The 18,309-nt window shown below is 41.0% G+C and overlaps 1 protein-coding gene across 3 annotated transcripts in view; it reads right to left on the bottom strand.

The window, feature by feature from the left end:
- CCNY (cyclin Y) overlaps positions 1-17,521 on the bottom strand; it is a 121,454-nt gene extending 103,933 nt beyond the window's left edge. Inside the window, exon 1 of one of the 3 annotated variants that reach the window (XM_064637388.1) lies at positions 16,972-17,521. In XM_064637388.1, the coding sequence (XP_064493458.1) occupies positions 16,972-17,125 (154 nt within the window). In that variant the 5' untranslated portion in view covers positions 17,126-17,521. Of the gene's footprint in view, positions 1-15,707; positions 15,727-16,971 lie in introns of those variants that run through there. The other 2 variants (XM_064637404.1, XM_064637396.1) reach the window with 2 other exon arrangements.
- Positions 17,522-18,309: the final 788 nt, after the last annotated feature.

Genomic DNA, 18,309 nt, shown 5'->3' with positions numbered 1-18,309 from the left:
CAAGATTTCAAACCTCAGAAATTTAACTGGACAAGGGGCAGTTTTGAAAATACTAACAGTGTAATATTTTGTAGGTTTTATCTGTCAGGTTCCTCACTAGGCTTCAAATCAAGATATGCAAACAAATGTGCAGAATTTTTCTTTTTTTTTAACTAGACCAAAATTGCTGAGGTTAAAGTATTTTCTTAATCAGTGTTCTGGGTAGGTTTTAGATAAAATACATAAAAATTATGGTCTAGAATGTCACCTGTTGACTTTCATAAATGGAATATTCTGAACACTAATCTTCTATGAAATACAATCCTTGAAAAGGTTTTTCTATTCATTGGAAATGAAGAGGAATCAAAACAATAACACCACGAATGCATGAGCACGACTGTGGTTTCAAATTGCAATATTGCTTCCTCCTTGAATATCTATCTTGTGAATAAGTGCAGTACGAATTCAGCAGGGGGGATGTTGGAATTTTTTTCCCCTTAATCTATTGTTTCAGGCACCATTGGATTTGATATGTACATCCACTTTCACAGCCACTCTGTGGCTAGTCCTCAACTTTAGTTTAACCTCTAAAAGTGATTTGCTGTTCAAGTATGTAATTCTTACAATTACTAAAGGTGTCTATATAATCAAGTGCAGTATATTCTGGAATACACCTTTTCTAAAGAAAAGCACTTTCTTTTATCCAGTAGTAATGTATTTCCCAATATAAATCTAGTTTTCTTTTCAGTGCATGCTAACAATGCTATCCAATACATAGAGCAGCAAAAACGTAACTGTTAACACAAGTTTCATGTTTCCAGTTTCTTTTTGACTTAGGCAAGGAAACCCCAGACTAGGAAGCACAGCTGATGGTTCCAATGCATTCCTACCAAAGCATTATAGGACATGTAATACTCAAATCACCCCCAGCATTCTATGCAGAAAAGTTAAGAACTACAGACACAATAAGGCTGCCTACAGCTCCTTCAGAGATCAAGAGGTCAGGGCTGAAAGACACTAATAACTGAGTTTTGGAAAATCAATCCCATTTCCATAGCTGACCGAGAAAGATGGGCCCTTGCTCCTCCCTTTAAGGCCAAATCAAACATCAGTCTGTATGGGCAAGCAACTGTGCAGCATAAGCACTAAAATGAAATTTAACTTGATTTGCACATCCTTACAAAACACATCAGTATGTGATAACTGTCAGAATTATTTTTTTTAAGAACAAAATTAAGTAAACAAAAGTAATTATTATTTTTTAACATCTAGTTGACTCTGAAAACTTGTCACCGTGTGCTCATGAACCCCCAGTGCAGCCTAAACCTTGTAAAATTAAAGTGTCAAATATGGATGTCTGCTGCTCACATACCAGCACATTGCTATGGGACTCCAGCATGTGCACTTCTGCCTGGGAAATACAGGAGTGCACTCCAAAGCAATTCCACAGACAAACTTTATTTCCTGTATCAGAAGCAACCCAAATCTAATACAGAGGTTTATAAACAAGAAATGTTTTGGGTTTTTTTTTAAGGCTAGTACTATCTTTCCTTTAAAAATGAGTCACATCCAAAGACAGTTCTATTTCTTGCCTCCATCTTTTACACATTTAGAGGTATTCTTGAGTTCTGTAAATCTCTTCTAATACAGGACAGTGCAGATGTTCTACGCATGTTTTCTGAGCAGCCGCTCCTGTCAAGAGACATTGTCTTGACCAGCTGTGGGATTTCTCAAATTCTCTGCTACATGCTAATACAACACTTGAAGACAAGTATGTAAGGCACTTTTTGGAAGGAAGTAAAATTTAGCAAAGGCTTATTTTGCAATTGTTTTTTAACTTTACAGAGTAATCAAGTGGTTTGCCTTTCTAAAAGTCAGTCTTATATAGTGAGTATTTTAGCATAAAATATACATAGCAAATTCTCATCAGAAAACAAAATAGGCAGTAACAGACCCTTAGTCTGAAGGAAGGGAGACAGAAGAGCAGGTGGTCAGGTACCTTTTAAATATACTTTCACAGAGAAAATATTTGAGATAGATAGGAAAAAATCTGTCCTTTGCTAAAACCCACAAGGAAGTTGATAGAAAGGATTTCCACAGCTCAAGGCTATAGCTACTATCGAAATAGCTATAAATTAAGCTCTAACTAGAGACAGTGCTGAACTTCACTCAAAAAGAAAACAGGAAGTCAAATGTATAATTTAATGCTAAGTAAACCTTCAATGGGTGACCAAAGTTGCAGGTCTTGTCTTGGATAGAGCCAAGTACCCGAACAAACACACCCCATGCTGTTCACCTTGGAGGGCCCATGAGGCACTTCTCACATATGCCCTTCACATCTTAACAGTCAGCACAGAAGAAAACAGTTTTCAGCCAGGATTGGTAAGAATGAAAAACTCCTATGTGAGCCAGGAACTAAGGACCAAACCCCAAATGGATACCTTGGTTTTATCTGCAAACAGGAAAGTCTTTTTTTTTTTTTTTTTTTTTTGAGAACAAACAATAAAAGTTAAGACGACCTATTGTACAGCGTACAGAGGCGTAAAGGAATCAGCAGAGTAAGTCTTTGGTTGTTATCAGCTCTACGTGATTTACATGTTCCTGGCAGGAACCGATGTTTCAAGAGCTTCTGTGTTCACAGAGAACCCTGGATTTTCTTTACCAGTTGTGGGGATCTTTTTATAAATGTACATAAGTATGTACACACATACATACACAAACACACATGAAAAAAGCCCAAAAAACAAACAACCCCACAACTAAACAAAACCTATCCTGTAAATCTTACAGCATTATTTGACTTTCAAGGAAGCAATTTTACTACAAGAACTAGATTAACTTTTTATTTGTTCTAAACTGGCAGGAAACCTCTCTCTTTTCTTACAGGCTTCTGAGAAATTACACAGCCTAAAGGAACTGCCAAACCTTGGATCTGACTTCAAGAGCTGCCTCAATACATCACCTTGGAAAATAAAGAGATAAATTTTCTTAAATGTGGCTCTACTGAGTCCAGTTAAGCTTATTTACAACAGATCAGTATTTAACCCTACATATCTGTCAGAGCTGAGAGAAGGGATTGGAGCAAGCAATTTAGGGATGCTGCAATTCCTCCTACAGTCTGCAGTACCCATGAACAAGACAATATTTCCCACCCATTCACCATATGTCTTCTAACGTGCTTCAAGGGCTTTTAATTCTCTCACAAATATTACTTGTTGACATGGAGATTGCTCTTCTTGAAAGATGCCTTCTGTTATTTTTAATGCTAGCTTGCAGCATCAAGATACTGTCTTTACAAAATAAAAATCTTTCATAACAGGGAAATAAAAGACTTTCCATTAAGGGGAAGAGGACATATATTAACTTAAAAATAAATTCTGATCCCAAGAGCCAGGCAAGATTTTGTAAGATTATTTAATATCCATATTGTTTTCTGCTTTCTTTGTGCATCTCATCAATCCTTTTTCTTTAATTCCATCTTTCTAGTAAACAGAGTGCCAAGGACATTTCTTTACTGCTGTCTGAGCTTGAAAACACAGTAAGTTAGTCATTAGTAATATATTATACTAATAAGCACAAGCATGAATACATAAAAAGTGTTGTTCATCACAGCAACCTTCATTTGCAAGTAATTTCTGATTCTCCATTGTTTACTAGGTCAGTGTACCACCATGGAGATGATAATGATCCCTTTTAATCACAGGAGTGAAGCTAATGGAAATAATTAATTTTAAATACCAATGTATTAGCTATTTATGTAAGATACACAGGCATATGTCTGAACATAACTGCTATATAATATGGAAAGGAAATTGTGACTTTTTCCTCCCATCTGTTTTAAACTCCATTAAGAAAATACACTCACCCCAAGTTTAGCTATGGGATCAAAAAATGCTATCATGACCCAGTCCTGGATAAAAACTTCAGCCTGCTAGGATAAGAAAGCTTATTTGTGGCAAAACAATAAAGGAATAAACAGAAGATGAAAGAGAAGAGAAGGAAACAAGAAAACTATAGAGGATGAACAAAGACCACCAGACCCAAACAGCAAAATAGACAGAGATAATGCCATTTAGCAGTGGCACAAAACTGCTTTTTTGAACCAAGTCATGGGTTTCTCTCCAAACAATAAGCAAATATTGTCAAACTCTTATTTGAAAGATGCCATAAAAATCTTTCCAGAGATCAAACAGGTTCCTGGGTAAAATTATTTTCCAGGTTCCAGGTAGATATTATTACCAACTCTCTAGAAGACATCAACAATAAAACTTTATCAGTGCATATTTGCCCTATTATTTTCTGTCAGATATCAAGATAAAAGTACCTGAGTTACTTGAGGAAAGAGAACTGTAACAAGCAATAGGAAGCTAATAGGACTATTTACATATCAGATGCAATATCCTCTCTCAACAAGTGCCTTGCTGAACAGACAGCTGAATGCTAAGCAACTTGCTAAAGCAAGCTCCACGTTCTGAATTACTTCAACAAGCCTTATTCTCACACAGGGCCTGTTTAGCAAACTTATCATAGGAATTAACTGCAAGATAACAAGCAGCTCAGATGCTTTCATATCATGGCAAATGTAAGTGTTTTACAGCTAGCAATGGACTTAAGTATACAGTTTACATGCACTGCTGAACTGAACTTCACACTTAATTATATACTGCTGGATCCCTGCCAAAGCAGTTATGTCAGGAGTTACCCCCCACTCCCATTCGATAGTTACCTTTAACAGCTAATTTCTGGTATATCTGCATCAAAACTAACCTACCTCAATGAAAACCTGGATTAAATCCCTCATGTAAGAACTGAAAATGGCGCAAGCAAGTCAGCACATTCTCATGAGATCTAGGTGCTATATCATTTTTATCAGATAAATAAGACAAGTCACAGAGTTACAGTGACATTTGGCAGTGACATTTCCTGACTTAACACATGACATTCCCCACAGCTTTGGTTAGCACGGCATGATCAGTGTGAAGGACCTGCAGATGGAGATGATGGGATGGCCAGCAAGGAGAGCACAGGAAGCACTCATGATCATTTCAGCAACCTGCTACAGAATCCTTTCTAGGAGAAGCAGACAACAGAGCTGGAGGGCCTTTCTGACCTACAGAACCACAAACTAAAACCTTGACATGGACAAGAGCCATAGACTAACCAAAACCGAGAGAAGGAAGAGCACCAGACATGGGCCACAAGTGGGAGAGGAAAATTCCCTCTAGGTCCCACCATTCCCTGGCAGGACAGGGTTGGGCTGGGCTGGACTTCAGCAACCCAACAGTGACAGCACAACTCCCTTCTTGCCCTGCAAAGCCCTCAGGTGCCACCTGGTTTGCCAGGTAACCCTGGCCAGAAAAGGCCAGTCACCAATCCCACTGACCACTGCTGAGCTCAGAAGTCACACATTCCCACTCCTTCAACAGAAAGAAAACCTTTCCCAGCACAGACCCTGCCTTTCTATTAGGCAATTAAAAACCAATTGGATTTCAGTCCCCAAATAGAAACCAAGACGATTCCTCACTTGCATGAGGAAAGAAATGCAAAAATACAATGGTTAGAGAAGATTTACATACAGCTGGACACATTGAATCATGGGCAGAGTATCAATTACAAAGAGGTAATTACCAAGAAATTTCTTCCATGAATTGCAGATCTTAAGACTGCTACTAACTAAATCTCTTTGTAGCTTTTTATTGAGCAGAAAGCAGTGTATATGCATTCCACTACTCTTCAAAAAGAAAAATCCTACACAGCCTCATAACCTATTTTAAGAATTACAATTCATGGACCATGGTTTATTTGTAATCCCAAACTGTAATCCAGGATATACATTCATCATAAAGCACACATTTCCAAGAGACATAAAGAAAATTATAGAGATCAAAAATGCTACTTAGAAGTCCAAAGATATAGTGGAGAAATAGAAGTCTTACCAATATGTGGATAACCATCACAAAGATCTGAGAGAACAAGGACTATTTTATTTGCCTGACTGCAAATCATGTAGGAGAGGGAGGAAAGCAGGAATGTGCAGCAAATGTTGAAATGCAAACCTGATGTAATCTGAAACAGGGTTTTGAAATCAACATTTAAAGTTACGATGCCACCCTGGAGGCTTCACTGACCCTGCTCTAGAACACACTGTATGTGTTGTGCACTTCTCAACACTCAGAGAATAGCAAAACAGAAGAGGAGATAAGACCAGAGACAGGTATGTCTGTGTGTTGTGGGTAGAAAAAGGCTGGGCTGAACACAGGCAGGAGGCAAATAAGGCAGATTGTGACAAAACAAAGGGGGAGACTAGAAAGGAGATAAAAATCAATCTTATTAAAGTTATAGTGAAGGAGAAATGATCAAAAAATCATTGGAAGAATGACCAAAAAGTAGTATATTTATCTTTCAGCTCAAAGCTGGTTTTATCATTGTACTAGCAGTACAACAAAAAAAAACCCAATAAATCCTATTTTTACTTTAGAAACATTATTCTCCAATACTTTGGTTAAACATAAAATCTTAAGAACAAAGTTTTCATCCAAGAACACACACACCCACAAAAAAATAAAATAAAATAAAATTGGGGGCAGAATCTGCGACCCAACAGTAGCCTGGTTCTTCCAACAAAGCCAGGAGGCCTGGCCTCCACTTCTGGAGCTTCTTGAAGCTCACAGATATCCCAAGGACAAATGCCATGCTGGGTTTACATCACAGTTATGTAGCAACCCAGTAACAGCAGAGGCCCTCAGCTAACCTCAGTACCAGGAACAGGAGGAAACACAGGCATCAGAGCTGTGCCCAGGACCTTGCTGCACATGCCAGTTCCACCATGCAGGGGTTTACCCACAGCCAGCACCATCTCTTTAGCTTGGTAGAAGTCACAGCCTCAGACAGCACCATACTTCACTTGAGTACCCACTGTGTACAGTCAGTAAAAGCGCATTTTTTGTCCCCTTAGAGTAACACACACACTGATACCCATGTGAACCCATTCTGAGATCATCAACATAAAATGAGAGACAAAAGAACTGCTGAAGTGCTCCTGTAAGTTCTCTTCTGTTCTCTACCCACACACATGCATGATTTCACTGCTGTTGAACTGCAAATTTATATTCAGAAATTAGAGCAAGAAGTAATGAGAAAAAGAAAGGAAGATAAAGCCAAAAAAACCCCATAACCAGATACGTGAAAAATAGGAAAGCAGCTGTACGATGTAAGTTCAGGTTCTCATGTAGTAACGTGGAACTTCAGTGTTTGGAGTGCATGAACTGTGATTCAAATATGTGCTATAAAAATAATTCCTTACCACAGTATTTTTTAAAGAAATATGACTTAATATTGAGAGCTTACTTTTCACAAAACATTCAATTCCATTTCAATTTAACTTGGCAACATACCTTTCACTTAAATATCCATTTTTGCCAAGGGGAAACAAGTTTCTAGATTTAGAATTTACATCACTGCTTATATATGGAATTTTAAATTTTTTTTTGTTTGCTTTAGCTTTCAAAGGTGGTATTGGTTTCTTTTTCTCCACAAAACAATCAAGTTAAATCCCTCCTATTGCATATTATTTTTATCATAGACTGGATCTCTAGGAATATATCAGTTACAGGAATCCTCCTCATACCTAAACCATTGAAAAAGTACACAAAACCCTCCGTAAAATTACAATTCCAATTTCCTTCTAGGTCTGTACAGAGAGGATAACTTTGTATTGTCAATGTTGCATACCAAACACTTATCCTAGTGAATTGTCCTAGAAGGAGGGAGAACATTTAGCTGCAGGAAGCGTGATTTGAAAGCCTAAAATAAAATTGCATTTCCAAATTCTTCACACCCTTTCCACCTCCACTGACTGAGTGAGTGAACGCATATGGATTTCTGCCAGCTAGGAATAGTCACAACACCAGCTTTAAGAAGGAGTGCCACTGAGAACTATGCATTCACAGGGAGCATCAGGTGGGACTGACACAGCTCAGAGCAGAGGCACATGCAAAAGATGCTGTTTTGTTCACTCCTGAAACTGGATTTTAAATTTATTTTCACATCTGAACCTCAAAATCTACTACACATGACCACAGCAAGAAATATGAAAATACTAATCAGAGGAATGCTCATGTATCTTCATTTCAGGATCCCTTTTCAGGAACTGTTCACTCCAAATGCAAATAAATCAACCATTGATTACTATTTAATGATAAAAACACTAGGATTTCAAAACATATGTGTGAACAACTATGTCAAGTGGTTCATTAGTCCTTATTTTAAAAGTGATAGTGAATAGGACAGAGAATTTCAAATTAAATATCATCCTCAACAGATCTTACTAATTTGGGGATCCAATAAATTTAAGATTCTGCCTATAGCAGTTGAAACTTTGTTAGCAACTAGAAATAAAATTCTTTCTAATAAGATCTGAAATTGTTTTTTTCCCTAGTTACAAACACAGCAGAATAATGCTTTCAATGGTTAGGCAAAATATTCTGCCACTGGACTTACCATTATGAATTTTCTCTCTGTTGATTTCACTTATGCAGTTTCATAAACCTAATAAAACCAAAATGAGTCCTTTAAAGTTCTCCAAAATGAAAAAAACTGAAACAAATAGGAATCAGAAGATATTATAAAGATCCCAATTCCTAACAGCTCTGGTTCTACTTCCCAAACACTGAGGAGACTAAAATCCTAAAGTAAGCAAACCAACCCTCTGAAAACACAATTTGCTATTGGAATTATCTGCATGTTCTCAATCATAACTTCTTTTTCCAACCTGTATTTCACACTGGTTATGTTAACAACATTCTTTGAGGAGGAGGAAATGGGGGGGGGGCACATGTTAAATTCACAGAGGGTGCAGATTACTGAACGAAAACTGCATCTATGACGGTATGACATACACGCTACTTTTTTTCAAGCTAGAAAAACAGATGAGATCTAACACTGAACATCGAACATCGGCCTAGGAACCAAGAGGTCTAATTGATTTCAAATGCTAAGACCTTCTTCAAAGTCTCTACATCATTTGCATCCTTTTACAGTGTAACAGAACTCACAAAGTACTTCAGAGATGTAATTAATGCTTGTAAAGCTCCCTGACCACAGCCTGAAAGTTTCTTTTAGCCAAAGCAGGGAAGCATGGCCTGCCGTGTTCAGGACCAGCTTCAGTTCTCAAACTTCCAATCTTCAACTAATGCACTGTCCAATGTCAGGAAAGAGGATAAAGAAGCCACTGTATGCTTCAATGTAAAATGGAACTATTGATAAACAGCACAAAACCATAACTACTGCCAGCTATTTCACACACACAGTCTCATCGACTCACAATTCCTAAATTACCCCCTCCTTAGAGAGCTTGCATAGAAGTGAAAACGTGTAGGATAGCAATTCAAAACACTGACCAAGCACAGCTCCTTTCCATGCAGTATTACTTTAAGTATCTGAAATTAATGTATTTTTTCCAGGAACAAAGATGGTAAGTTTCTTTATCAGCTAGAAGCATCCATTACGATGTCATAACACAAATAACAACATGGCAATAAGAAGGTACCATAAAATACTGATGTTCAGGGACAAAATACAAACCAGAAACAATTTTAAGCATGCAAATGATTTGCTAATTCTAAATCTAGAAAAGAATCCCTATATCATCAAGTCTTGCACTTTCATTTAGTAACACTGCACCTTTATCAAGACACTTTGGGTAGCCTGGCTTTACAAAACCATGGAGTAGTTACCACTTTCTCTGTACAGAAGGTATGTTTTGTCTCCTTAGAATCCAACTTCTAGATTCAGGAATAACTCATCAATTCCCACTCTTAATGAAATACCAACACAGCAAAGAAAAGAATCTGTTAAAATTTCATCACGCTCTCATATTGGTTTCAGTAGCGTTGAAAGTAAATATTTTCACTTCCCATCTGATATCTTCTGGATCTCGGCCACAGGTGTATAACAATCATTTTGCAGATGAAAAAAAAAAAAAGGCAAAAAGCCTGAGATACAATTTTTTTAACTGAAGTTGGGTGAGGTTTTATTTAAAAGAAAATTATGAATCAGTAGTTGAAGGCTGACTCTCCTTACTGCAAAGAGACAAAGATATCCCAGTGAAGCCTCTTTCCCTCTAAAAATCATGGTGGAGAAGAGTGTGGGAAATGTTACACAAGGCGGATGAAAATTCACTTTTAATCTTGGGATTAACTCTACTCCATAAACTTGTCCGAGTATTCAACTATTGCAGCTTTCTGCAACATTTTCACACTGACAAAGACAGTAATAAAGTGCCACTCACAGCAACAAAAACTGATTTTATTGATACATTTTGTTCAAATCACCATAAACTACGAGAGTACAAGTCTTGCAATGTGAATTGCATCTATGATGGCATAGCAAAGATGTTTCAGTAACGTGGTTACAGCACTAGCCTGACTTAACGGTATTAATTTTCAAAGAAATACAGAAGTCAATAAATAGGAGTTTGATTTTGATGATCCTTGCGGGTCTCTTCCAACTCAGGATATTCTAAGATTCTATGATTCTAACGTCTGTTAATGGAAAATTTACATTCCTGATGATCTGAGATACTTGTCTTAGCTGAACGATCATCGGTCTAAAAATTAAAAAAAATGATCATCGGTCTAAAAATTAAAAACAAATTAAAACAAAGGAGGGAAAACAGTATTTCATGCAAATTCTCCAACCAGTTTTCATTGGTAATTTCCCATTAATGCCAACCACAGGTCCTTAACCAGCTTCTATACCAGCTAAGGATTAGAAGCAGGAGCACTGTCCTGAAGACTAAGCTCTTTCTCCACCCAGTCCAGACTAACGAGTGCTCCAAATTTAAGCCAGTTCTCCCAGAAGCAGCTCAAGAGCTGGTGATGCTCCAGCGATGCTGGCTGAGGGGATGGGTTGTGGTGACAAGTGGGGCCTACAAAATCAGCAACAAAAGTAGTTTAGGTTGAGCTCAGTCAAACCATCTCTGAATTTTGGTCAACTTCTGTAAAAAGTTTCAGCTCAGGAAACATGAAAATCCCAACAGTCCATTTCAGCAATTCTGGAATATTTGCTTTTAAAGCTGGTTTGTAAGGAGACAAAACTGTTACAGAAGATACGGAGGAAGTGGTAACTACTCCAGTAAAGGCACCACCTATGCATAGTGCTGGGAGTATTCTATCTAAATAACAAATTGCTAGGCTTAAAAAGTTTATTAACATTTACTAGCTGTTCACATACATTTCAGAGTTGTATGGCACATATATTAAATACTCTGCAGGATGAAGTAAAAAAGATCACTCCATATGTCAGAATGCACATAGAAAATCAATACATTTTAAAAGTTCTATTTATCCAAATTCAAAGGAATGGAAAAGAAGCAAAAGTAATGTTGATTCATTTCTACACAGAAAGCTCAGAGAAAGGCTACACATTCTTTGTGTTTTCAGTTTGTACAGTGTATTTCATATTCTTGCAAACATGTTAAACAAGGACGATATTTAGACTACGTCTGATGTGCAGCTGGCTGGCAGGGCAAGGACAGCTATCAGGTAGTGCCAGGCACTGCTCACTTATTCCCCTTTCAGCCTCATGCTACATAAAAGAGAGCAGCTAGAAAAAGGCATTCACAGTGTCAGTAAGCTGCTGTATGTGCCAGCAAACAGCATCTCACATGTTTCAGGAATAGTGTCCTATCATGTGAGAGCCAAACTTCAGCACTGCTTTTTGAATCATCTGACCTGAGCAAGGCCTGGAGATGCAGTAAACATCCCCTGGAAGTCTGATGAACACATAAAATTAGGTAAACCACCCACGACCACACAGTGGAAAGGTTTTCATTCCTTTCAATTACATTATTCTTATTACATGTAAAATCCAAAGGGGGGGTGGGGGGGAAACAAACCAAAACAACTCAAAATACAGTAGTCTTTCCATTTTCTGAGACCTATAATTTTAAGTTTTGTCATTCTGTTTCAAGTACCAATTTACCATTGTTGATCTTGTTCACTTTCAAAGAAAATCAGATGGCAGTGCATTAATAAAATTTTTAGAGGTAATTTCAAATATGACTAGTCTTAGCTTGTGTGCATCTGAAAGCTTCTACAGCTAAATATGAAAATACTGACTTCATGCACAGCATAAATTTAATGTGAAAGGGAAGTTTTAGGAGGTTTTAGGAAGGCTTTGTATAACACGGTGGTGCCTCTTAGGAGAAGCAGGGCACACACAGATGAGGCTGATAGCAGACTAAAAAAGAAAGCTGTGCAGTATGCATCATTAGCAGTGTGCAGTACAGGACTAAGTTCAGCCATGTAGGCCACAGCAGGCTCTATTTTTAATTTTTCAATGCACCAGAATGCAGTGGTGGTACCTTGATACATGACCTCTGACAAATGCTTAGGTAGGTAATGCAAACAGTAGCACTGAAAATCACATAGATCACCTCTGCGCTGGAATTCTGGCTAAGGGAACAAAACAATTTTTGACTTTTCTGCAAACCAAATAAGACTTTTTTTTTTTTTTAAGAAGGTCTGCCCTTTTACGATCCAGGTTTAGCAGAAATGTCTGTGTGCAACACAGCGGATATTGAACTTGATTCTGAAGCGCTTATGTCTTGACTTTTGAGAATGTAGGTCAGTTCCTTCACAACATGCAACCCATCAGGCCCTACTGTTGAAAACACCACTAGTCCCTTTCAGCAAAATTCCATTAGGTATATGGGGCAGACATTTTAAAACTTCCTTGTATTTTGCTAAAATCTCATAATTCTTATAAAACCCAGTAGACAGAGATACGCAAATACTAACTAATCTCACATCAGAGATTCCCACGTGCCAGTTTCAAGAAGATGGAGAAAAAATATGTAAATGAACAAATAAGTGGCTTCTTAAAAAGCAATCCATTCTTAGGAGCCTGTTCATTATGCAGCAAAAAAATTAACATGATTGACCCAAGGTGAAAAGGGCTGAAGACATTTATCAGTGATGCACAGTCGCACAGGTCATTATCTGAGCTACCAATGCATGACCCAGTGACATCAGCAGAAGTTTACAAAGAGGGAGATAAACAAACAAAAAAACCCAGATTTTTGGTGGCGGGAGGGGGAGACTGGGGAGGGGCTCATCATTAACAACTGTCTTTTCTTGAAATAGCCTAGGAACTCTCCATCCAGCCTCTATTTCAAGAGCAGCCTTTTGGCAAATTTCATTGTACAGAATCAGCTTTGCTTCATGCCATCATGTTTTGCTTCATGCCCCCTCACTACAGCTCCATACTTGAAAAGCTGACTATAGAAATCATGCTTCAAACAGAGAAATCACATCTGAGCACATGCTGCTTTTTCACAAGTTAAACCACCACTGGGTCTGTGACTTGCTGATGTAAAGAGCTAAGCAGAGCCTAGGCCCAGCTAGCAAGGATTTACACAATGCATACACCAAGATGCTCACACAGCTTGCACAGACAGAAATTTGCATCCAAATGAGATACAGAATCTGACACAAAGTTTTCAGCCATTTTTACTTATTGGTGCCATTAACACTGCCATAAAAAAAGTCTTGATGGCAAACAGACAGATGTAGGAATCTGCAAGTATTGAATCCACTGCTACAATTCTCCTCAACTTTTACATGTGAAGCACTGAAAAATATGGAAGCTCATCCTTAGCAATAAATCATCAAAAACAGACGGTAAGCTCTGTATGTTACAATTACCCTCTCGCTCTTCCTCAAAAGCAAAAGACATAAAAAACTGTTAGGTGTTCTTCATTATCATGAACCTGTACAAATAAACAAAAAAAAAAATAAAAAAGAAAAAAAAACACTCTGGTGACTGTCCAATATTCAGAGAAGCAATTCTGCATCTTCTTAAAAATTTTTTTGGGGGAAAAAAAAAAGGAAGAAAGGTCAATTCAACACGAGTATTCTTAAAACAAGTCACTTGATAAATTCCTCCTAATCAAATCTCTGTCAAAATTCCCTTCTCTTTCAGATACCATTTCAGAAACAGGTGTGAAATATTACAGAAATTGAGATCGCTCTGACAAGGTACCAGTGATGTAGAGGTAACATTTTGCCATAAAACCAGTTCTTACTGAAATAGAATTGCTCCAGCCATTCTTTGAAAAAATGCTAATGGATTGGGTATGGAGTTGAATTAGAGGAGACAATTCAAAGGCATGATTTTGAAGGCAGATTTGATGAGTATTTCCTTAGGAAGTATAGAAGACAGGCAAACGTCAAACAGTTCCACTAGTACTAAAACTTCCAGTTAAATCACTCTTAAAGGTTTGACATCCCTCCCTCTTTTTCTTTCTCCTTCTTATACTGCCAAAAACAGGGCCTGCAACAGTGCAAACCACGCATCTCTTTAAAGCTTAAAACAGCCCACAGCTTATTTAAAGGCTCTAAAAGTTCTTGATTTATTCAAGCAGCTTTATCCACTCAAAATAAATAAAATGTTTCCTGAATTTCCATCCATATGAGCATGAAAACAACTTCCACATAAAACATATTAACTCAGACACTGCATGGCACGATTTTTACAGTTCCCAAAAGTACCACTGAAAAGGTAAACACTTGTTAGAGACACGAATTTTCACTTTAAGACCTGTCACTGCCACATACACTTGAGTAGGATGGAAGGGCTCTCACTCAAAGAACAGTGAGAAATATAAATTCGAAGTGTCAAAAATGTTTCCTTTCACTGCACCAGTCTTTGTCATCACTTATTTAATTAAAAAAAAAAAGTACATTTGGCAACACTGCCAATTTGAGAAACTTCATGACTTGCAGGAATGTTAAGGAATCAACACCCAGCATTCTCTCTTCATGACACAGATAACCACGCTACCATTTCTTTGTCATAAAATGGTAAGAAAATCATTAGTTCTCTACTGTGAAGGGTTTTTCCCATCCTAGAGTCTCATCTATAGACATTTGTATGCCATACAACTTCAGACAATCTAACAATAAAAATGTAATAGATAGTCTAATAAGAAATAAAATTTCAGAAACACAGAATCATCTTATGACATTTAGTAACCAGTCTACCATCTAACCAAAAGACCATCAGTGGGTATCACTCCAGGGTAAAAGACCTGCAACTAATCACACTTCAAAAAGTAGTTTTACCCAAAGTCCGTCCAGTTGTTTCGTGTGAACAGACATTTATTATCTATCAGTCTCCCCAGTAGAAACTTACTTCTCAGACTTTATCCATAAAAAGGGGCGAGACTAGAGTAAGGAACAAAAAGGAAACCCAAAAGTGTTTGCTCTTTTTCAGATTTAAAGACACTTTGACCATCTGAAAACGTGCACTGTCAGTAGTTCCAGACCAAAACCAACAAAACCTAAAAATAAATAATGCATGAGGTATTTTCTGTCTTCTAACAACAGGTTACAGCTTTAGACTTGAAATGTGCCACAGTATAAAGGAAAAGAGAGAGAGAACACACATGTGTGTTGACCCAATAAGTTAAACAACCAATCAATAATGATTTTTTTTTTTTTTTGCAAATAACTCAGATGCAGGAACTTATCTGCATTACATGCACATTTTAGCAAGCACACATGCACTTACTATTTCCACCAATGTCTTTCTTTCCATCCATTAAAAAAAAAAACAAAGGCAAAAAACAAAAACCCAAACAAATTAAGAACAAGGCACAAAACCCATACATCTCTGACCAAAAACTTTACTGCAGTCTGTGTTGGTATAGCTGGAGAAATCCGTACCATCAGAGAAAGCTGCATCCTGCTACGCTGGACACCACTGATGTTGGAAGAATTAATCATTCATAGATCAACAATTGGTTCTTTCATCTCCCTGGCTTTCTCAGACCAAACCATTATGTATTTTTTTCCACCTACTGATCCTGTTACAGTCTAATTTTTCAGCTGCATGTAGCAAAGACATCTCAAAAACACTGATATTTCCAGAATGCACCTCACTGAAAGAAGCCAGTGAGGGTACCTATCTGCTTCTATGGGCTTCACAACTTTACCAGTCTCAAGTACTGACTTAACATAAAATTCTGTACTAAAATCACAATCAGATAAGCTATGGAAAAATGTGGAAGGCAAACTGAAGTGCACCCAAGTCCGTCTTTCTGGCTTTCTACCAACAGCAGTCCATGTGAACTAATCCATGAGATAGCTGACCTTTTACCAAGTAAAGTTTTAGGACTAAATACTTCAGCTAATCAAAAACTAAATTACATGTATACATTAACTCAACCCATATCTTTAAAATTAAGCTGTATTCTGGCTAGCCAAAACGGCAGCACATTCAGTCACTACTAAACCAACAAGAATACAGCTTTTTCAATATCACTGCAGAAAAAGAGAAGGAAAGGTGGCATTCGTGATTCCAGAGCGCTGCGCCTCATCACGGCAGTAACAGGGAAGAAAAAGTCACAGGAAGAGAAGGTTGTCATGGGAAACATTTCTCCCACTTTTATCGCTGGCTGGGTTTGTCCTTTAAAGGCTCACCCCTGCAGAGGCCTGGCAGGTGACATCCCGGCAGGTGACGTGAGCTCGGTACAGCCAGCCCTGCCAAGGGCGAGGGACGCCTCCCTCGGGGACCAAGCCGAACCCGGGTGTCCGAGCCCGCCGGGTCTGTCCATAATGCCACCCCACGACACTCTGAAGGGCGAAGGGTCTCGGCAGTGCAGATCTGGGGCCAAAACCCTGCACCCTGCTCAAGGATGCAGGCGGGAGGATGCTCCCCAGCCCTCGCTAGAAGGGTCCCGCACACCCCTCCCGGGGGAAAGGAGCAGCTCTGGAGGGAGAATCCCGCGCAGATGGACCGCGGCATCCCCGGGAGCCCCGCGGGGGCGGGCACGGGGACCGGCACCGTCCGTGCGGCCCGGGGGGACACACTGTGCGGGCAGCGGGACCGGCCGGACTGGCCCCACCCGGGGGAGCCGCGGGGGCAGAGCCGAGCAGGGAGGGGAAGGGAAGGGATGCGGGGCTCCCCGGGGCGCCCGCCCGCGCTCACCGTCGATGTTCTCCCGGTCGCTGATGTGCTGCAGGTTGCAGCCCGTGTCCTCCCGGCTCAGCTCGGCCTCGGGGCGGTAGGACTCCAGCCGGGAGTGGGCATTCCGGCGCAGCTTGGGGCTGGAGGAGACGCAGCAGGACGTGGTGTTCCCCATCTTCTCTGCCCGGCCCCGGCCCGGCTCGGGAGGAGGCGAGGGGCGGCCGGTCAGCGGGGGCGCCGGGAAGCCATGGGCGGCAGCGGCGACGAGAGGGAGCGGCGGGGGAGGAGGCGGCGGCGGCGGCTGCGGCGCCCTGCGGCTGCACTCGCCGGCCGGTCCCCCCGGCGGCTCATCCGCGGAGGCGGCCCCGCAGCGCGGCCCTCCGGCGTGGGCTGCGGCAGCTAAGGCGCCCTGCAGCGCGGGCGGGCGGCGCGGGGCCCGCCGGGGCACAGCCCCATCCTCCCCCGCCCCCGCGCAGCCGCCGCTCCCGCCCCGCGCTCGCACCCGCGCGGCAGCGCCGCAGCCCCCGCGCCAGCGGCACCGGCACCGCACCGGCAGCGGGAGCAGGAGAGGGAGCGGGAGCAGGAGCAGCCGCCCCGGGCGGCCCCCGCGAACCGGTTCCGGTTCAAGCGGGCGGTGCCGCCTCCCGCCGGGCGGCTGCGGGAGCGGCGGCCCCGGCCGTGCCCGCTCACGGGGGGCGGTGGAGGGGCCGCCCCGGCAGCCGCCGGCGGAGTCCGCCCCGGCTCCCGGCCCTCCTGCCCCGAGCGTCCCCGCCGATCCGCACACGGACGCTCTCCCACAGTCCCGGAGCTCAGCACGCTGGCGCTGAAGGAGCGGGGGGTGCAGGCGCTCCCTTCCCCGCAGCGGTGCCTCCCGGCCCGGGGGGTCCTCGGGAAAGCCCCGTGCCCGTGACCGCGGCGGGGACCCCGCGGGGCCGCCCCTGGTCTAGGCCAGAGCCACCGCACCTGCCCCGCCGGGAGGGGCCCGCATCCTGTAGGGAAACATTCACTGATGTCCCAGAGCTTTTTAGGGGCTGCGAACTCTGAGAACTCGTTAGGTCTCCTGTAGACTGACGGTGCCAAAGAGAGCAGGCCAAAGAGGAGTGTAAGGCACTCCCTTCATAGTACCTTCCCTGTGTTCAGGGCTTTCCCAGGCAAAATCCACTTTTGCTGTATCGGTGTAATGCTGAAGATGGGGATTGCGCATGGTTTTCATTAGTCTTTATTGTTTTGGGGTTTTTTTCTTTAAATCTCTGTAATCTAAGCACATCTCGTGACTGCTGGAGGTCTGAGTCATGGTAGTTGAATGGTTACACTGATAATTTGATAATAGAAACACACTTTTCTGTGTTTATAAAAAAA

This window comes from Pseudopipra pipra, chromosome 1 (assembly GCF_036250125.1).
Source record: "Pseudopipra pipra isolate bDixPip1 chromosome 1, bDixPip1.hap1, whole genome shotgun sequence".
Lineage (NCBI taxonomy): Eukaryota > Metazoa > Chordata > Aves > Passeriformes > Pipridae > Pseudopipra > Pseudopipra pipra.
The sequence above is the reverse complement of the archived record's forward strand: the minus strand, read 5'-3'. Positions and strand labels throughout refer to the sequence as shown.